This window comes from Camelus bactrianus, chromosome 12 (assembly GCF_048773025.1).
Source record: "Camelus bactrianus isolate YW-2024 breed Bactrian camel chromosome 12, ASM4877302v1, whole genome shotgun sequence".
NCBI lineage: Eukaryota > Metazoa > Chordata > Mammalia > Artiodactyla > Camelidae > Camelus > Camelus bactrianus.
In genome coordinates this window covers 56,576,386-56,599,064 of record NC_133550.1, presented here as the reverse complement: position 1 = coordinate 56,599,064, position 22,679 = coordinate 56,576,386, and the positions used below count along the sequence as shown (strand labels likewise).

General features: G+C 38.5%; 1 protein-coding gene across 2 annotated transcripts in view; it reads right to left on the bottom strand.

Moving 5' to 3' along the window:
• PTPRR (protein tyrosine phosphatase receptor type R) overlaps positions 1-20,825 on the bottom strand; it is a 228,504-nt gene extending 207,679 nt beyond the window's left edge. The window contains exon 1 of one of the 2 annotated variants that reach the window (XM_074375402.1): positions 20,371-20,825. In XM_074375402.1, the coding sequence (XP_074231503.1) occupies positions 20,371-20,431 (61 nt within the window). In that variant the 5' untranslated portion in view covers positions 20,432-20,825. The remainder of the gene's footprint in view (positions 1-20,370) is intronic. The other variant, XM_074375401.1, reaches the window with a different exon arrangement.
• Between the last annotated feature and the right edge of the window lie 1,854 nt (positions 20,826-22,679).

The window sequence follows — 22,679 nt, the reverse complement described above, 5'->3', positions numbered from 1 at the left end:
ATTTACTGACCTAAAATTCGTCACTGGACAGCTGAGCCTAGATAGAGGACCAGATTCAACAAGGAAGAGGTTTCAGGAGAGCATCCTAGAAGCACAAAGCTAACCATTCTCCACTGTGGAGCCCTTGAACAAAAATAAAATAATTTTAAAGGGCTTAAAATGGTATGGGAGATTCTGAGGCCGGGTAAGATGGAGCAAACACATTCTATCATGTTACTTACTTTAAATAGAGCTATAAAGCCTGAACAAAATGTATAAAACAGGTATTTGAGAACTCTGGAATGTAAACAGTAGCAGAAGAATTGGGGATGAAAAATAGAATTCAAAATTCCACAGCATCAGCAGTAAGTTTACCATCTCCCCACCCCCAGTATCCTCTAGCCACATCATAGTGGACAGTGCAGGGTGCAGACAAAGACAGCTCCAGGAGAAATACTCTAGCTCCAAAAGACTAGTTCTGAAAAAGAGAGTTCAAAGCTAAGAGAGACTGCAGGAATCTTCTTCTATTCTCCTCTTTCTTTTCTCCACCCCATGCAACCCTGTGGCAGCAGTGGGCTTGGCCACTAAACAGAGTCTACAGGAGTCAAAACTCTGCAGGAGAGGAAGCTTCCTCTCTATCAGTGAAACTGCAATTCTAAGAGAGAGAGCCAACCATCATAGCTTTTTCCTCTCTCTGTCCTCCAACCACTTGACCCTGGACTCATCTGCATTTGCAGAAGTGCAAGAAACTCATATCAACTACATTAAAGTGAAAGAACGGAAAAAATATATATCATGCAAATATAAATCAAAAGAAAGCTGGAGTGACAATATTACAATCAGACAACATAGACTTCAAAGTGAAGAAAATTAACAAGAATAAAGATGTACATAATGGTGTAATATACACAAGAATACATAATACTCCTAAATGTGTACGCACCCGCCTAAGAGAAAAATTAATACATGAAGGAAAACTGACCAAAATGAAAAGAGAAATAGAAAAATCTACAATTTTAGTTGTGGATTTTCACACTTTTCTCCCAATAATAAATAGAACTAGTAAACAGAAAATCAGCAAGGGCAAATTTATAAAAAAACAGAACAAACACCATCAACCAACTGGATCAAGCAGATATTTATAGACCACTCCAACCAATGCTATAAAAAACTCTTAAAAAAAAAAACTCTTAAAAAGCTCTAAAAAACTAATTCTGAAAATTCACACACTCTTTTCCAACGTACATGGAACATTCACCAAGATCACATTCTGGGTCATAAAGCAAGCTCAGCACACTTGAAAAGAACAGAAAATATGCAAAGTATATTCTCTAACCATAATTAAACTGGGAATCAATAACATAAAGGAAAAAGAATATTTCCAAATACTTGGGTATTAAACAACACCCTTCTAAATATCCATAGGTCAAAGAGCAATCACAAGACAAGAACATACTTTGAACTGAACTAAAATGAAAATATAACACCATAATTTGTGGGATGCAGGTGAAGCAGTAAGCAGAGGAAAATTTATAGCAAAATTAGTTCCATCAGAAAAGAAGAAAGATCTCAAATCAATCATCTAAGCCTCCACTTTAATAAACTAGAAAAAAGAAGAGCAAAACAAATGTAAAGTATGCAGAGGAAAGAAATTAAAAAGTTAAAAGCAGAAATAATTACACTGAAAATAGGGAAACAGTAGAGGAAAATCAATGAAACAAAAGCTGATTCTTTGAAAACATCAATAAATTGATAAAACTCTAGCAAGATGGGCAAGGAAATAGAGAAGACACAAGTTACCCATTTCAGATGAAAGGAAGAACATCACTACACATTCAGGAGACATGAAGAGGACAATAAGAGAATTCTGTGTATAATCCTTCACATACATGTTCAACAACTTAGATGAAATGACCAGCTCCTCAAAACCCACAAACTAATGAAACTCACTCAAGATGAAATAGAAACCTAAACTGTCCTAAAATTATAAGATAAATTGAATTCCTACATAAATTTTTGCTGAAAAAGAAATTTTCAGAATCAAATGGTTCCACTGGCAAATTCAAACATTTAAAGAAAAAATAACTTCAATTCCACACAACTTCTTCCAGAAAACAGAAGAGGAGGGAACACTCCCCAAATTATTGTATGAGATCAAAATTACTCTGATAAAACCAAACAGTACTAAAAAAGAAAACTCTATACCAATATCACAATAAATACAGATGCAAAAATTCTCAAGAAAGTGTTAGCAAACTGAATGCAGAAACATATAAAAAGAATAATACACCATAACCAAATAGGGTTTAATTATCCTGGGAATGTAAAACTGCTTCAATATTTGAAAAGTAACCAATGTAATCCATCATACTAACAGTCTAGGGAGGAAAACCACATTACCATACCACTGATGCAGAAGAAGCACTTGGCAAAATTCACAACAACTCATAACAAAAAAATTAAGCAAACTAGAAATAGAAGGGAACTTCTTCAACCTTATAAAAGTCACCTACACAAAAACCCACAGCTAACGTTAGGTTTAATGGTGCAAGACTGAATACTTCCCTCTCTTAAGACGGAGGGCAAGGTAAGTATGACACCCTTACCACTTCTATACGACACTGTACTGAATCAAAGTCCTACTAGTGCCATAAAACAAACAAACAAACAGAAGTAAAAGGCATACAGATTGGGGGAGAAAAAATAGAATTGTTCTATTTGCAGATGGCTTAATTATCTAAAAAGAAAATCCCAAGGAATCCACCACAATTTTTGTAGAACTAGCAGGTGAGTTTAGCAAGTTCACGGAATATAAGGTCAACCTATGAAAATCAATGGAATTTCTATAAGCTAGCAATTTACAATTGAAAACTGAAATTAAAAAAAATATATTTACAACAGTTACAAAAAATACTTAGGTATAATTCTAACAAAACATTTATAGGATATATATGTCCATGAATGACTGAAAAATTGTGCTGAACACTGGAATTTGACACAACATTGTAAAATGATTATAAATCAATAAAAAATGTTAAAAAAACATTTATAGGATATATATATACTAAAAATTACAAAATGCTGAGAACATAAATCAAAAAAGGACTGAATAAACAGACAGACATACTGTGTTCATGAATTGGAAGACTCTACGTAATGAAGATGTAAATTATTCAATAATTACGATAAAAATTCAAGCAGAATTTTCTATCTATATTTGTATGTATATATATATGTGTGTGTATATATATATACACACACATATATACAGAGAGAGAGAGAGAAAAGCAAAGACTGGTTCTAAAATGGAATAGTTAAAACAATTTTGAAAACAAAGAATAAAGGTGGCAGAAAAATACTGCCCAATTCTAAGACTCACTGTAAAGCCCCAGTACTCACTATTGTGTGGTATTAGCAAAAGAAGAGGTACATAAATCAATGGAAAAAATAAAGTTCAAAAATAGATCCAGAGAAAATGTTACCATTTGATTTTTGACCAAGATGCAAAAACAATAAGGGATAGTCTTTTCAAATGATATTGGAACCATAGGACATTCATTTGCAACAAAATGAATCTTTACATAAACTTCATACTTTATACAAAATGAACTCATAAAAGACCATAGATCTAAATATATAATGTACAACTATAAAACTTTCAGAAGAAAATATGAGAGAAAATCTTTATACCTAGGGTTAGGCAAAGAGTTCTTAACATATGACACCAAAATTATAATCCATAAGAGAAAAAAATTGATAAACTGGACTGGATCAAAATTTTTACAGTTTTGCTCTGTGAAAGACACTGTTAAGGGAATGAAACAGCAAGCTACAGAGTGGAAGAAAATAATTGCAAATCACACATCCAACAAAGGACTTATAATGAGAAATCACATATCCAACCAAGGACTTATAAAGAACTCAAAAAACTCAGCAATAGGAAAATGAACAAACCAATTTAAAAATGGGCTAACGACTTGAACAGACACATGATCAAAGACACGTGAATGGCAATTAGGCATATGAATATTTGGCCAGTAAGGAAATGCATATTAAAATTGAGAATATCATACCACTACACACCCCTTAGAATTGCTAAGATGAAAAATACCAACAATGCTCAGTGCTGCTGGAGCAACTAGAAGCCTCATAGCCTGCTGATAAGAATACAAAATGGCAAAGATACTCTGGAAAACGGTTTGGAAGGGTTTTTTTGCAAAGTTAAACATATTTATCATATGACCCAGTAATTCCACTTCTGTATACTTAACCTAGAGAAATAAAAACATGTTCACACACACAAAAATCTATAAAGAAACTTTTGCAGCAGCTCTAGTCATAATTACTCCCTAATGGAAATTCAAATGTCCTTCAGTGGATGAATGGAAAACAAACTGATACATTTATAAAATAGAATGTTACTTACCAATTTTAAAAAAAATGAACTACTGACCCACACAATAACTTGGATGAATCTCAAGGAAGACAGTTGCCAAAAGTTACATGATTCCATTTATAGAACATTCTAGAAAAGAAAAAGAACTAGTGCTGGAGGATAGATCAACCGTTATCAGGATTCATTGGTTGGGGGACGGGGAAAGGGCATGAAAGAGTTTTTGGGGTGTTTGAACTTTTCTGTACTGTGTTTACATGAATCTATACGTGTGTAAAAATCCACAGAACTACACAGCAAAAAAGTCAGTAGATTATGCTATATTATGTTTTGTAAGCTACTTTTTTTCACTCAAAACTGCATCAAAACATATTTTTTCATCACTAAATGTAAATCTATCTCATTAACAAATGATTGATAAATGTATAGAGAAGCAGTTTCCGTGTGTGAGTTTGGGGGAGAAAGCTAGATTTAACTGGATTGAGGATGGAGTGGAAGATAAATGAGAAACAACATACATAACGACTCCTGCAACAAGCTTGGGTGTGATAAGAGAGTAACAGTGTATTTTCAAGAAGGGAAGGTTGGGTTGAGGGATTTTTTTTTTTTTTTTTGCCCCAAGATAGGAGAAATTTTAATACAGTTAATCCTTAAAAGGAAGAAGCTAGTTGAGAAGGAGCGGTTGAAAATACAGGAGAAAGCAGATGCAGTATCAGTGGACTGAGCTCCCCCAGAACACTGGAGGAGCTGCATCCAGAATGCAGGCAGTGGGATGCGCCCTGGGTTTGGGGGAGATGTTTCTCCCATTAAAATACAGCAAGAGGGGAGAGGTGGGAAGATGAAGGACGTTAATGGGTTTGATGGTGGAAGTTGAGCAAGTTATCTTCTGATGGCTTCTATTTTCCCTGTGCAGAAGGAGATGAAGTCATCTCATGAGAGAGAGAGGATGGGGGAGGAAAGATGGGAGGTTCCAGAAGAACGGAGAAGGACTGAAACAGTTCTTGTAAAGAATGAGAGAAAAGTTGAAATGAAATGTGTACTAGGATTCCTCATCTTCACTGAGAGTTCAATGACAATTTTCTCTACTTCTAAGGGACAAAGGGTCTCATAAAATGTCTGGTAAGTAGCTTGTCAAAGATACTTATCTGCATTTAAAATAAAAGTACGTTTATCACAGAAGCAACATTTACATGAGGATATCCAGTTTTGATGATCATAAAATTCCACAATTGAAATTTCACTCTGGACATGACCTTGATCATCTCTGAAGAGATCTTTAACAAAGGGAAGAGAAACGTATGAAATTACAATGTTAAGTTAGAGTAAATTATGATTCATTATTTCAAATTCAGTGTTGGTAGTTCCTGGATGTACAAGGTAGAATGGCCTTGCATACACCCTCTCAGAATAAATCCTTGTACTGCAAGTGTTTAAATCAGTGTCAGTGACTTGCGAAAGGAACAAAAGGATGAAACAGTCTCCAAAGAGACCTGAAAAAGTGAACAATCAAAAAAAAGGAAACTTTGTTCTCTGATCATCTTATAAAAGGACAATCATAATTTTTCAAGGATCTCCAGCACTTTCTTCTCCAGGAAGGAGATGTAAATGGATAACATCAAGGAAGTCTCTCGGGAATTTCCACATGAAAAATGACAAGATTCTCATTTGATTTGTAAGTGCCTCTCAGGAAAAGTTAAAAATGTACAAGAGTACCAGTGAAAGTTTACATACAAAATACCTAATAATAGTATTGAAAAAGGAAAGAAATACACTTGTTTTTATTGTTGTATTATTTAATTATTTTATTTTGGTAACGGAAAGGCAATTAGATTTGTTTACTTTTAGAGGAGGTACTGGGGACTGAACCCACCACCTCGTGCATGCTAAACATGCACTCTAACACTTGAGCTATACCCTCTCCCCTAGAAACATACTTTTTAAAAAAGCAATGGGTTAAGAGATAAGGGACCTAGATTGTAGTTTCAATACCTAACCGCCCTCATCTATGTGAACTTGAGCAAGTCTCCTCAGCCACCTCTGAGCCTCAGTTTTCCCATCAAAAAATGAAGGTGGCTCTTGTATACCTACAACCAGATTAGAAAAGGACCTGTAATCCAAAACCTATAAGACACTGATGAAAGAAACTGAAGATGACACAAACAGATGGGAAGATATACCATGTTCTTGGATCGGAAGAATCAATATTGTTAAAATGGCCATACAAACCAAGGCAGTCTACAGATTCAGTGCAATCCCTAACAAATGACTAATGACATTTTTCACAGAACTGGAACAAAAGTTTTTTAAATTTGTATGGAAACATAAAAGACTCCAAATAGCCAAAACAATCTTGAGAAAGAAGAACAGAGCTGGAGGAATCATACACCTCAACTTCAGACTATATTACAAAGCTACAGTCAATCAATCAAAACAGGATGGTACTGGCACAAAAACAGACCCATCGATCAGTGGAACAGGATAGAAAGTCCAGGAATAAATACATGCACTTATGGTCAATTAATCTATGGCAAAGGAGGCAAGATCATACAGTGGAGAAAAGAGTCTCTTTAATAAGTGGTGCTGAGAAAACTGGACAGTTGCATGTAAAAGAATGAAATTACAGCATTCTCTAACACTATATACAAAAATACACTCAAAATGGATTAAAGACCTAAATGTAAGATGGGATACTATAAAACTCAGAGGAAAATACAGGCAGAACAGTATATTTTGACATAATATACTCTTTGACAGCAATATTTTTTTGGATCCTTCTCCTAGAATAATGGAAATAAAAGCAAAAGTAAACAAATGGGACCTAATTAAACTTAAAAGCTTTTGCACAGCAAAGGAAAACATAAACAAAATGAAAAGACAACTTACAGAATGGGAGGAAATATTTGCAAATGACACAACTGACAAGGGACAAATCTCCAAAATATACAAACAGCTCATACAGCTTATATATATATAAACCCAATCAAAAAATGGGCAGAAGACCTAAACAGACATTTCTCCAAAGAAGACATCCAGATGGCCAACAGGCACATTAAAAGATGCTCAACATCACTAATTATTAAGAGAAATGCAAATCAAAACTACAATGAGGTAGCACCTCACACTAGTCAGGATGGCCGTCATCAGAAAGTCTACAAATAATAAATGCTAGAGAAGTGTGGAGAAAAAGGAACCCTCTTACAGTGTTGATGGGAATGTAAATTAGTGCAGCCACTATGGAGGACAGTATGGAGGTTCCTTAAAAAACTAAAAATAGACTTACCATATGATCCAGCAATCCCATTCCTGGACATATATCAGGAGAAAAATATAATTCAAAAAGACATGTAATGTTCATAGCAGCACTACTTACAATAGCCAAGACATGGAAACCACCTAAATGTCCATCAACAGATGACTAGATAAAGAAGATGTGGTACATACACACACACACACACACACACACACACACACACACACACACACACACACACACACAGTGGAATATTATTCAGCCATAGAAAGAATAAAATAATGCCATTTGCAGCAATGTGGATGGACCTGGAGATTATCATATCGAGTGGAGTAAGTCAGACAAAGACAAATATATGATATCACTTACATGTAGAATCTAAAAAAATGATACAAATCTTATTTACAAACAAAAATAGATGCATGGACAGAGAAAACAAACTATGGCTGCCAAAGGGGAAAGGGTGGGGAAGGGATAAATTAGGAGTTTGGGATTAACAGATACACATTACTATGTATAAAACAGATAAATGAGGAGGACATACTGTATAGCACAGGGAACTATATTCAATTTCTTGTAATAACATACAATGGAAAAGAATGGGAAATAATATACATATGTATGTATATGTATAACTGAATCGCTTTACTGTACACATGAAACTAACACTGTAAATCAGCTACATTTCAATAAAAAAAAATTTTTTTAAATGTACATCAGTAAAAGAGAATCTCAATTCAGTTAGATTTCACATGGTACTGATTATTTCCAATGAGGTAAGTTTTTCCATAAGTATAGTATATGACCCTTTGGAAACTTAAAGGAGCAGGGATTTTTAGGAGTGATATCCTTGGATGTAAGGAGGCTAGCACTAAAACTATTCTTCCAGTTGTTCTATAATCCTATTGGTAATTCAAACCCATGGGGTCACCACAGTACTAATCAATTAGAAGCACCCACAGTAATAATACTAAATCTTCCTGGTGAACACAACTGCCCTCTGTACATGTGACAACTGAGGTCTGATAAGATAACCTTCCACATATAACATATGATCATTCCTATTAATCTTTCTTTTTATTGAATTATAGTCAGTTTACAATGTTGCATCAGTTTCTGGTGTACAGCACAAAGCTTCATTCATATATGAATATACACATATTCATTTTCATATTATTTTTCACTGTAAGCTACTACAAGATATCAAATACAGTTCCCTGTGCTATACCATATAAACTTGTTTATCTGTTTTATATATACCAGTCAGTATCTGCAAATCTCGAACTCCCAATTTATCCCTTCCCACCCCCTTCCCCACTGGTAGCTATACTTAATAGGAAATTACATCAGTGTTTTGAGAGATTTCCATTGTGTCTCTGTCTATACACAAGTCAATTTTGTAAAATTCAGTGTGTGTCCTAGCAATGTTCTGACAACATATGTTACATGTATATATGTATATATTTATATGTGCACACATTTGTTTTCTTTCCTGACACCATACAGCCATTTTTTTTTAAGATTTTGTTTTTATTGAAGTACAGTCAATGACAATGTGTCCATTTCTGGTGCAAATAACTGATTTGACAAAAAAAGTTCATCTTCAAACCAGCAATTCTGTCATAAAAAGTACAATAAAATAAAATGAGTGTTTCTAAAAGATAGCAATTGTAAATTTTAATTGAATTATAATTGAATTTATAAAAACTGCAAACAATCTTGGCCCCCTGGCAAAAGAGCTTGTTATTGCAGGAACACCTCCTTCTAGAAATGGTTTTCCTAAAATCAAGTCTTCACCCTGGTCTCTAGGCTGTGACATCAGGAGGAGGCTCTGTGTCTTCTTCTAATACAACTTAAATGTTTCAAGTGTTTGGCCAGGGATATTTCTAGTATATTTATACTAAAATAAAAAAAAAAAACAGCGAAGCAATTAGTCTATTTTCATAAGACCTGAATCCTAGAAGAATCAGAAATGACTTTAATGACGGCAACTTGTAAACTTCTCCGGCATGTTCTTTACTATAAGCGCTCCTTCATATTTCCTCAAATACTTCATTGGAAAATGTGGCTCCTAGTCCCATTTACAGCTTGCTGTAACTACTCTGGGTGTCCCTCAGTTCTTCCTATTTGGATCTTCTACCCAGAGTTGAGCTGCACAGTGTAAAATTCTATCTGGGAGTCACAGAATTGACAGCCATTTCAGTGGAAATCTGCCGTGCGCCACGTGCCGGTGGCAACATTACCGTGAAGGGGTTTCATGTTTCCTGATTTTCGCCCAGCTTTAATAGCGTTATATCTCATCTGATAAATAAGTATTGCAGAGTGAAACATAATACAATTAGGACAGCACCCCTTGGGACAGTGTGACTAGACATAAGTCATCAAGAAGAAATGGGGTTAAGACCAATGGCTGGAGGAAGTAAGGCTTATGTTGGCTCAGAAAGAAATAGTCAGATGCTCCCTGGTTTCTGGAGAACTGAGTTGAAGAATGCATGGAGGAGAGGTTGATAGGAGTGAATGGTACTATCTTTTTTTTTTTAATTGAAGTTTACACTGCTATGTTAATTTCTGGTGTATAGTATAGTGATTCAGTTATTTATATATATATAAAAATTATATATATATATTCATTTTCAGATTGTTTTCCATTGTAGCTTATTACAAGATATTGAATATAGTTCCCTGTGCTATACAGTAGGACCCTGTTGCTTACCTATTTTATATATAGTAGTTAGTATCTGCAAACCCTGAACTCCTAATTTATTACTCCACCCCCACCCTTCCCCATCTGGTAACCATAAGTTTGTTTTCTATGTCTGTGAGTCTGTTTCTTTTTTGTAAGTAAGTTCATTTGTGTCATTTTTTAAATATTCCACATATAAGTGAAATCATGTGATATTTTTCTTTCTCTTTCTGGCTTACTCACTTAGTATGACAACCTCCAGGTCCATCTATGTTGCTGCAAATGGCATTAGTTTATTCCTTTTTATGGCTGAGTGGTATATACATATATACACACATACACACCACAACTTCTTTAACCAGTCATTTGTCGGTGGACATTCAGGTTGCATCCGTATCTTGGCTGTTGGAAATAGTGCTGCTGTGAACATTGGTATGCACGTATCTTTTCGAATTAGAGTTTCCTCCAGACAGAAACCCAGGAGTGGGATTGCTGGATCATGTGGTAAGTCTATTTTTAGTTTTTTAAGGAATCTTCATACTGTTTTCCATAGTGGCTGCACCAAACTACATTCCCATCAACAGTGTAGGAGGGTTCCCTTTTCTCCACACCCTCTGTAGCATTTATGGTTTGTGGACTTTTTAATGACAGCCATTCTGATCAGTGTGATGGATATCTCAATGTAGTTTTGACTTGCATTTCTCTGATAATTAATGCTACTATCTCTTAAGTTCTATACAGCCATTAAGAGAAGACCTTGGTCAAGATTTGCCCTATGGGGAAATGCAGAGTGGGGGCAAAATAATCATATGGCTAGAAAGCTGAGAAACACTAGCCTTTGCTGAAATCATAGGAATTGAGTTCCATTTGCACTTACTGAGATGAAGCAGTAAGCAAATTTGAAAAATCTAATTTTTACACCTTAGCCATTGTTATGTAAACAGCTAAAATATTATTATTTATAAATAGATTATAATCTATTACCATCATTTTTCACAGTGGAGTTCTCCAGATGACTTGAAAGCTGGACTACACTTGCAACACAAGAAAAAGAAATGTCTGTTTAAGAATAATTCTCAAAGTAGATTAGAAATTACATTAAAACAGAGCAAAATGAACATGAGAACAAATGAAAAATTAAAATATTGTCATAGTAATGATACCACAGAGACAAATGCCCGCATTTTCAGGCAAGAGGAGGGTGAGGAAGGAGGTCTACAGTGGCCACCTGAAGGCATCCTTGCCCTGGTCTCCTTTGCCTGCATTTGGGGATTTGAGGGGCACCTGGTAGGCTCTCCAGGTCAACATCTCTACTCCATCCTGTCCTGGTCCCTTCATCCATCCCTGGAAATTAATGCTACTGGGCTAGGGCTTTCTCATAGTTATTTGAAAAATATGAACATTTGTTAGGGAAAGACCATACAATTATACAGCTATTTTTATCAGGAGTAGATCAGTGTGTTACATCTTTCCTAAGATAGAAAAGCTGAGTGAATTGCGGGGGAGAATGTTTAACTATTTTATTGAGGGGCTTGGTGGTGAAGAAGAGCTGGGAGGAGAATGAGGTCTGACGTCCTGGGCCTGGCCGGATCCCTCCAGCCTCTCAGTGGCCAAAAGCGACAGGTGGCTGTTTTAGAGCTCATGATCCACCGCAAACCTGCACATTTAGTAAGGCTCATGACAAGGGCAAAGGAAAGCGATGCAGATAAGACCCAGCTGAAAGCAAGGTTGGAATCCAGAATCTCTCTTGGGCATGTATGATTCTCTAGCATTGGCTCAAAGACAGAAAGAAGGAGAAATGGCTCCAAGATATTAGTCGATCACTTAGCATCTGATCTCTCCCACCCCTCATCAGATCATACCCAACATGGCACTTACCAAGACAGAGCAGTTTATTTTATATTACGTTATCCTGTTTAATACACAACATCAACCCTACAGTTGTACAGGACATGGTCTCCATTTTAAAAAGAGGAAATTGAGAATTGGAAAGATTAAGTCACTTGCCCTAAATTACAGAGAGAGTGAGTGATCATGCTTGGATTTGAGCCTGGCCACAGTATCCATGCTCTTAACTACTCCAGTATTCTGCTCCAAGCTGTGCAAAAACATGGCATTTTCTCCTTCATTTCAATTTTCTTTTTACTTCTCTGCTTAAGCGATTTCATTTTCTTCCAGAGAGAGTAAAAACAGTCTTGGATCAACAAGATGAAGAAAGTAAATTACTTTAACTTAAAACCACACCTTTATATTGATGGACTGATGGCCTTTCAGACTAACTCGTCATGATATTAGGTTTAGCACATTTTGTACTGAGCATCTTTTCTAGGTAAGTGAAGGTAACCCAGTGATGGGAGCTGACTCTGTACGGTTATGCAGTTTGCTTCCTCTTCCCTCCCATCTCCATCAGAACTGGGTCATTACTGTGGTGAAACAGCTATAGAGTCTTGCTCTGTACACGCTGCTGAACGGACCAGTAAATCACTGTGAGACACTCTTACCAGGTGCTCATTTTGTGCTCTTTTCCAAAGAATCAGTAGTTTAGGGCCGCCATAAGCCTTTCTGCACATTTAAATCAACAACTGGACATTGTTTCAGGTCTGAACTAGGTAAAAAAAAATTCTTTGTCTCCACTGAACTTGGCCTTTACTTCAGCGCCATTAGACGTATTGATCCAGATCGCTGTTTCATGTAAACAATTAGTTTGGCTTTGTTGTCAGTCCATGTGGCTGCAATTTTAATGGCTATCAGTATCTTCATATATTGAAATCAAATGAGATTTGATTATGAGAGAATAGTCTAGATAGCCATCATGAGTAAAAAAAAAAAACATTTAAATGGTAAGTGCTAATATAATCTAAATTTGCTGTCATTTTGTGGTATGTCAATAATAGACACTTACAGTTATATTATTTGGTGAGTAAGCATTAGGAAATTCGATCTTAAAATAATATTTCAACATTAAACTTTTTCAAGCTATTAAGATCTTTTGTGTTGGGAACTACTAATGCTCCTCTAAATGTGTCAGCGCTTGTAAGTGCTCTGAAGATGAAGAACGCTCTCACGGCCAAGTCGCATCTTTCAAAATCCTCCTTTAAAGGGAAAAATGGCTTTCTCTGCCCCCTGAATCAGACTTTACAAATAGCTTTTAAGAGACTTAACAATATCATGAAACATAACATCCATGTTATCATTAATACTAATGGCAATAAATGAGCTTGTCATGTGTGGTCCTACCATCCCATAAAAAAAATGACTTTATAATTCAAAAACCAGTCTCCATCCTTCAGGTATAAGCATGTCTCCCATAAGAAAAAAAAAAAAGTTTGTGGTTTTATAAAGACTTTGTCTACACATAAAAAGAGAGAACAGAGATGCGTATCATCATCCAAATACTCAGAACTTCTCTGTGATGGTTTGTTTTTGGTTTGGGGAGGCGGAGGGAGAGTTGGCTTATTTTGGGTCTTGATTTATTGAACCCACTGCCTCACAACCCCACCTGACTTCTGAAAGTGTAAGTGGCTCATGTCTGCTACTACAAGAGAGATGATGCACAATCAGCAATCAGGGTTAGGAGTTCTGGGTCTGTTCCTTACTGCACAACAATCATGCTTATCTGCCTTACCTGCCTACATAAGTACCTTATCTAATTCTTTGATCTCTTTAAAATAAGTACATTTATCTCATTCCCATCCTGAAGGAGAGCTAGAAATTCACACAGCCATGTATCTATCTAGGCGGAGCTCAACACACAACTCCACTCAACCACCACCACGCTCATGGAACACAAACTTACCTTAAATAGACCATGTTTAAATGAAAGCTTTTCTGTCCCATTTCCACTTCTCTGTAACCAATGAATGTAAATCGGATTGAAAGAGCGTGTCATGAAAATGAGACATAATCTCTTTGTCAATATAAATTAATCATAATTTATTTTGCCAAATACATCCTGAATACATTTATTCATTCACTGAACACTTAATGATGGAATACTAGGTAACAAGGCACAATTCTACGTCATGGGTACACAGAGATACAAGGTACAGTTCTGTTATTGTCCTCAAAAAATTTACATGTTCAGGTTAAGTGCATTAATAAAGGAGTATACAAGGCCTCAAAAAAAAAAAAAAAACTAGGAAAGCTTCTTGAATGAGGTGGGGTATCAAAGGAAGGATTCTCAAAACAGGCAGTGCCTAACCAAGATCTGAAGTTGGAGAAAAAGTTATCTAGAAAAAGAAGCAGAGTGTGAGTACTTAAGATAAATCAAACAGTATGAAAAGGACGAGGCATAAAACCAAATGAGATTTGCTCTTAGTATGATACAGTGTACAAAGTAGGACATGAAGACAGGAAATAAGGATGGAGTTAGGAAAGATCTGATAGGAAAGGACCTTCCCGTGTGAATGAGTATGGGTTTATCCTAAGAGAAAAGGAAATCGCGGTATTGGAGAGTTTTACAAAGAGAGACTGTGATTAGGTATGCTTTTTCGGAGTCTATTTCTGACATCATTACGAAGGATGGATTTGATGGCAGGTTATTGTAAGATACTAGCTGAGAAATAAGGACCCATCCCAAGGCAGTGATGTGGACACGGAAAGTGGAGAGGAGATGGTGAGAAGACTTGGTGAGCTTTTGGATGAAAGCAGCAAAGGCAGGGTACAAGTTATTAATTGTTAAGCCACCAGGCTTGGGTGACTGTAGGGGAGTCTGGTGTTATTCACAATGATAGGCAATATAGAAACAGAAGCAACTGTGATGGGAAGTGGTGAGTATTAACAGTTGGATATATGACACTTGTGGGATATCCAATGACTCCCTAAGACTGGAGTTCAGGAGAAATATCTGAGATAAAAATATGAATTTAGGAACCTTTGATATATAGGTCTGAATATAATCATTCGAAGAAATTATAGAGAGAGAAAAGAAAAAAAATACCAAGGTCACATAAATTCTAGAGAGCACTAACCACTAAATAATGCTCGGAGGAAGACCTAAAAGTACCACTGAGGAATGGTGAGTCAGATAGGAGACAGGCTAGAAACCAATGCTCCCCACGCAAGTCACTGAGGGGGATTTTCAAAATTCAGAAAGAGATCAAATTAGATAAATGCTATAAGTATTCACTGATAAGAAAAAGATAGCTGGTCACCTCAATTATGTTCAACAGTAGGATGACAGGATAAAGAGATGGTAGAGAAGTAGATGAGAAACAAAGAAGTCTGAATGTGGATGATGCATCCCAGAATTTTTACAAGGTGCTAGTCAGGGTGTGATCTCCAGTAGAATATGCAATCTCCATGGTGCTAGGCATGTGTGATCTCAAATATACATACACTTACACCTCTCAAATGCCAAAGAAGCAGACAGGTTTGTCCTGTGCCTTAAATCCTGCTTGTAAATCAGCTGTGTCAATCCTTTCCTATTACTATGGCCATTCCCATGTGCACAAGGCATTTTACTAAGAAGTGAAAACATAGCCCACCAGCAAGGCATTTGGGCTGTACAGCATCTGGCAATCAGTTGGAAGGACTCTGCCACCGAGCTGATTGGTAGTTCAAGGCCATCCCTAGTCACCCTTCAGTTCCCAGTGGTGGCAAAGCCTGTTTTAGATTTTAAGTCCCCGGGTTTGCAGGGCTCCTGGAGAGCAACCTGAGTTTTGAATAAATGATCTCTGTGGAAGTTCATTCTGGAAGTGCCTAAGTTGACTAGGTGTCTTGCCTGGGTGCCAAGAAATTAAATGCGAAAAGAGGAGACCAGAACTATTGCTGTGTTGTTTTCATTTACTTAATGTATTTATTTCATCTCTAGTAGCTTTTATGGCAGGCACCATCCCCTGGTGCTAGGCTGGTGAGGATTTGCAACAGATAAAGCAGTAAACAAAACAGACAAATGTCTGTGCCTTCAAGGGACTCACATTTTAATGGGAGAGGGGGAACCACATTAACACAACAAATAAGTAAGATATTGGTATGACAGTGAAAGACCTCTGGTAAAAAAGTAAAGCAGGAAAGGGGTACTGAAGCTTTTGGGGGGAGAAAGATGAAATATTAACTAGGAGAGTCAGTGAGGGCTTCACTAAGAGAGTTAACATTTGAGCAAAAACCTAAAATTGAGGGATTAAGCCATGGAGCTATGGAGAAAGGGTATTTCAGGCAAAAACTAAACAAAACAAAACATTTTTTGGTGAGCAAATGCCTGATATCTTTTTGGAACAGGAAGGAGACTACGATGGCTGGAGAGAGACAAATAGAGGAAAGTGGTGAGAGATGGTATCAGAGACGCCATGGGGGAGAGAAGACAGGAGAACCTTGGCATTTGTGAGGACTACATGGAGTGATTTTGAACAGGAAAAACTGATTCTGGAGTTCTAAGGGGCTCTTCATTGAAAAAAGACATCTTAAAACATATCATCTTCCTATCTGTCTACCCTTTCTTTAGAGGGTGGTGTTTCTGCAAATGACTTCTCTGATCCTCTCGGTCCCATCATAGGAACCCTTCCTTCTCAAACACTAGAGAAAATGACCACACACTTCTCTGAGAATGAAGAGGCATCTTCAGAAGATGCACCACTTGTGGCATCCAGAAAGACCAACGGTAAGAACAACGTGGAAATCTGAAATAAACTTTTCCAGAGCTGGAGGAGAGAATAAGGCACTGAAATCAGCTTCTGTGTTTCTTAGTAATACATTCACTAGGAAAAAGACAGCTTTCACACGAGAATTTTTAAGATAAGCTAAAACCTTCACTCCTCTGCAACTAAAATACTACCCAGTAAATATCATCTCCTGAAACAGAACGTAGTTCTTTGGGCAAAGGAAGACAAGAAACACTGAAGAAAGTTAAGCTCTCTGTGGTTGTTTCACATAATTTTTTTTAACCATTCATATTATTGGGTTACCTTTTAGTTGTCTTTCTGAAGTGATCTTTTCAACTGAAGTTTATATATTATGAAGGTTCACAGAGAAGTAACGAGTGAGGAGAGTTAAGTAAAACGAATCTGGTACCACTATCACAATGGTGGCCGCACCTATCAGAATCAGCGCAGGGTTTTATACAATGTGCAATCACAGACCTGGAAACCTGGGTTTTCATCCTGACTGTGCTGTTAACTGGCACTTTACTATTTAAAGTAAATACTTTACTATCTACCATTCACTGGAACATAGTTCTTTCGCCTGTATAGTAAGCAGCCAGATGGACAATCACTGTAACTTCTCTTGTTAAGGACATCTATGAAAATCAGCTGCCATGGATAGAGCTGGGTCCAGGTTCTCTAACAATTACTCCCTGCTCAGTAATTTGTTAGTCAGAGATGTTAATTACATAGCATTGTACCCCCTTCCCCCTTTTTCCCATAGGCATTACAAACAGACCACAGAACTCTGTCCTCTTGAGTCAGTCAGAACTCAGAGGTGGTCAGAATTTTTTTTTTTTAATTTCTTTTGCATAGTGACTCAAGCAATCATGACCAAATGACTGGCGATGACACTCAAGTTGTAAACAGCTTGCTACCTTATCATTAGGAGAATGACTACATTGAAGCCGACAGTTCCTAGTACAGCTAAGAAGAGCGTTCACATCCTGGAAGTCAATTTCTCCCATCCCTAAAGGGTTCGAACATTGTCATCAGTTCTGCCAGCATAAAGTAGCCGCTGTTACCCTGGGTATAATCAATTGGATCAATTAGCTTTTCAGCCAAAGAGGCCTGAATATATAGAATTCATTTCCCTTCTTTATAAAGCCAGCTTCTATCCTGAGAGGAGAGTCTTCTGTAAGAGAGGCAAACTCAGACATTCAACAAGTAGAGACAATCAGTGACTTCTCGATCTTTGTTCCCACTCACCCACTTTCTTATTACCCAAGCTTGCAGGAACTTAGATCAAGAAATTTGGTTTGTTTCAGTTCTAATGAAAAGTCCTAACAATGTTATTTAGACAACTGATGAACTTTAATCTGATGACAGCTTGTGACCCACAAATTGCTGTTTAAATTAAAATGTATTCAAAATGAAACTGGAAAGACAACCACAATATTAAACTTGTAATCTACTGTGAAAAACACCTATCAGAAGCATTATATTAAATATGAATATGATTAATTTCTACACAGCATCTTCCAGTTGAAATCTGAAGATAGCCTTCAGTGCATTGCCTTACTAAATTCAAATTGGTTAATTTTTTTTTTTTTTTTTTGCAAATTAAGAAGTCAAATTAGAGATGGATTGGTTTGTCTTTGGTAATACACTCTTTGGCAGAGCTCCAGGTATAATCTAGAGCTACAGACTTCTAGGTTTTTCCTTTGACGAACAACAGTCTTCTATTTTCCTCATCCCAAATCTTCATCTACAATAAAATTAGAAATGTTTTCCACCTGCTTAATTTTTATTTACACTTTAAAGCTATAATTACTCAAGACATATTAATAAAGTTATCTTTAGAAATGTTATATATTCATTTAAAAAATTAACTACACTAATATTTTTGATAGATCAGCTAAATCATTCCTAAACTTCATAGGAATTGAGGTGGTTTTTTTTGGTGGGGGGGGATGAATGTTTGTATCAGAGCTATAATTAAACAATAATGTAAATAAAACTCAATACGTATGTTTTAATCTCATATTTCAACATTAAAGAATTGTATGTGATAATAAAAGAATTCACTGTAACTGTTTGCAAATAATTTAATGACCAAGTCATAGCTATTTGCTATTTTTCAAGAGGTGCCAAAGAATTATTGAAAATTCCACAATATAACATAATTATAACAATTAATATGTATACTTAATTATAGCCTAAATGTTCCTATACATTACTTGTTCAAGAAATTTACAATACATTAAAATAGCATTAGCTAGAAATAAGAAAGTACCATATTTCATTCTCATTATTGCCCACATAGAAAAGGATCCACCCACTCTTTTCAAGAGATAGCACAAAAATTGTAATTTTGCACCCATTATTTTTATTCGCTATCCCTGGGACACAGTACATACTCCACAAATGTTGGTTGAAGGAATGAATGAATATGTGCTGCTGGGTGGCAGGCAGACTCAGGGAGAACACATAGTCTTTGACAGCGACAGGACTACTGCATGGACAACTGCTGTCGCAGTAGGGTTTCTAAAATCTCTCTGCCATATTCTATTTTGGTTCATGTGTGTATAAAAATGATAAAGGATTCAGTCCAGCGAGTCCTTGCATTACATGGAGGCTGCATGTAGCCAAAAAGCAGGGTCTGTAAGTGACATCGCATACGAAATTCCCCAGGTACTTCCTAAGGTTTGCTTCCATATGAAACCTGGTACTGGTTCTGCTATCAAAAATATTTATATCTGGGAGTCCGTCTCACTGTCACTCTTGGCTGGACCTCATCAAATCTGTCCCAGGGACAGTGCCTTCCCCAGTGTATTCAGCTTTAAAACTGTGATTGGGTTTTTGTCTAGTGCCCCGGGAACCCGACCGTGATGCTGAAAGAGAAGAGAGGGTCCTATTTAAAAATCTTTCGTTCCTCTTATTGGTTTAGAAAATTCGACTGACAAGAGCAGGGGCCAAAGGAGCCCGGAGCGGCATCATTAATACGAATCGTGTATTGGGATCTTTTGGGCGGAAATGTGGTCCATCAGGTTACAGCCAATGCATCCCTGTGAGCTCTCGCTAAACCAAGAGACCTTGTGGATGTAGCCGCTGCAGTAGAAAAGGTTACATCCAGCAGGATGTCTTGTCTGTCTCCGGAAAATTTGGCAGTCAAGTGCAGAGCCCAGAAACAGGCTCTGGGAGTCTAGATGGAGGAGAGGGGTGGGGGAAGCAAACCTGTATCCGTATGGAAAACGTTCACTGTTAATCATGCAAGGTAAGGAAAAATCAGGAGCTGATTTTAGCTTAAGTTTTCTACCTCAGTCTTCCAACAGGTGCATGACTCCCTCACCCCTTCCCGGTCACTCCTGTCCTGCTTTGCCTTTTTAAGGCTTTCCTTGCGAGGCAAGCTTTTCCGAGAGTCCCCAGGCATGTGCAGGCGCCTATCTCACCCACAGCTCCGGCTCTGCGCCCGGCCACCTCTTACCTGCAGCGTGAAGACTAAGCAGAAGCAGGCACAGCGCAGGGAAGCCGACCGCTCTCCGCATAGTGTTTGCATCGAGAGGCGGAGGAGCAACTCCGCCACGACGCCCCTTCAGGCCAAGTGTTACTGGAAGGAGCCCCCGCCAAGTGCCCCCGGGTCTCCGGGCTTCATGCCCAGGTCCCCGACTGGGGCGGGCAGGGCGGTCTGCGGCGCCGACAGGAGGAAGCACCGGCTTCGCCTCCGCAGGGGAGGAGGAGAGGCAGAGGCAGAGGAGGCGGCGGCGGCGGCGCGGGGCGGGGGCCGAGGCGCTCGGAGCGGCCGCTGCTCGGCCTTCTGGAAGCTCCGCAGCCGCGGCGCGGAAGGCGGCGCGGGAACTCCCGCGCCAGCCCTGGAGCCCGGGGCCAGCGCAGCGCGAACAGCAGCCCCGACGCGCCGCGGCTACTGAGCATGCCCGGCGCTGGCCCTCGCGCCGCACGGGAGTTTCAAAGTGAAATTCCACTTCTCCGGGTCTTAGCGGCGGCTGCGGGGGGAGCAGGCTTCTCCGCGGGGGGGGGGGGGGGAGCTTCTTGGAGGCGGTTATCAGGGATACAGCATCCGCCAAAAACCTGGGAATGGGGTGGGACTAGATGAGGGCCTGACCTGAGGAACCAGAGGAGGGAGAGAGCCTGACAAAGTGTCAACCTCCAAACGCGCCCTGCTCTTCCCCAAATCTTGGTTGACACGTGGACAGAGCTCCCCGCTGGGAGCTGACCTTTCCTGGCCTGCAGATCGCCCAGCTTCTCCAGGCTGCCCACGAGAAGAGAGCACAGGTGTCTTCCGCTGAGCATCCTGGGTTGCCAGGCAAAGCGTTCAGGGGGAGGGCAGCCTGCTGGGTGTAAGCGGTAAACGCGCATCCTCGGGGTGCCTTCTAACACTTCCCCCTTTTCTTTCTCTTTTCCCCTCTCAGCAGCGCAGTCCCCGTTTTTAAACTTTCTCCTGACTCAAGTTCAAAGTCTGTGACCGCAGTGACAGAAAGAATTCAGGCCATACTCGTAGATTACTAGAATATATCCATGTAATCGGGAAAAAAAGAAGGCACCGTTTTGTTTTCTGGAGATAATTATCTCCAGTCTCCATTTTACTTTCTAAGGTGAAAGGTAATAGAATTACTTCTGTAACCAGCTCTTCCTGTTCAGCTCTGCATCTTTAGGGAGGGACAACAGTCTAATATAGGTGCTGTTCCCCTGCATCTAAGACATTGGAGTGTGGAGATCCTTCTGTTAGTCCAGTGGCCAATGACTCCTGGTCATGAAGTCCTTGGCCAGACTTCTCTCCCTTAACCATCCCAGAAGCTCTACCCTTTCTGCCTCTGTGTCTTCATGGGATGCGGTCACCCCTTCCCCAATTACTCAAACTTGCTTCACCACCACTCTCAAGCTTACAAGGATCTAACCTTGGTCTCACTTGTCCAGAAAGCCCTGGGCTAACTCTAGATGACATTGACATTCTCTTCCACACGTGACTGTATACACGTCTGCTTGGCATGGCCTCATACTTTTCTTTCAGATATTCATTTGTCTGTGGCTCATCTTACGACACAGCTGAAGGCTCTGTAAGGACTCCTGCATCTCTGTATCACTTAAATTGAATAAAAGTCGTTCTAGGCAAATAAGAGGTACTGGTAAGTGCTTGTTGAATTGAACCGCGTATCTCATTCAATGCCTTCCTCATCCATCCACTGTGTATTGGGACAACTAATGGGAAATATGCTACCTACAAGAGCCAAAATTAGGCAGGCTCTCATAGGATCTGAGAGCCCAGGTAATGTCATTTCCTTTATAATTTATTTTAACTCTAGCACTGAGAGACAAGGCTAGGAACTGCACTCCAACAGGAGAGAGAAGGGGGAGAATGAAATGCATTTTTAAGACTCTGACAGGACTTCTATGCTGAAAATAGAGATTTCTGCAACTTGGCTCTCCTGGCTTCTCCACCTCCCCACATAAGTGTGTCACGCACCATTTCTGTGGCACAACCATTTCACCCCAAAACTCTCTAAGCTGCGACCTCTTTTTCTACTCCAAATTCATCTTTTCCCCAGTCTCCTTTCCCCCACAACATTGATCAGTTTCTAACATACCCAAAGAATTACTTAGTACATTTATCATTTATTGTCGGTTTCCCTACCCCTACCCCTTTCCCATAATGGGATCCAACCTCTATAATGGCAAGTATCTTTAACAACTTTATTGACTGATGGATACCAACTGACTAGAGCAGTGCCTCACGCAAAATCGGTGCTCAAAACCTTGAATAAATTAAAAGTAATTAGT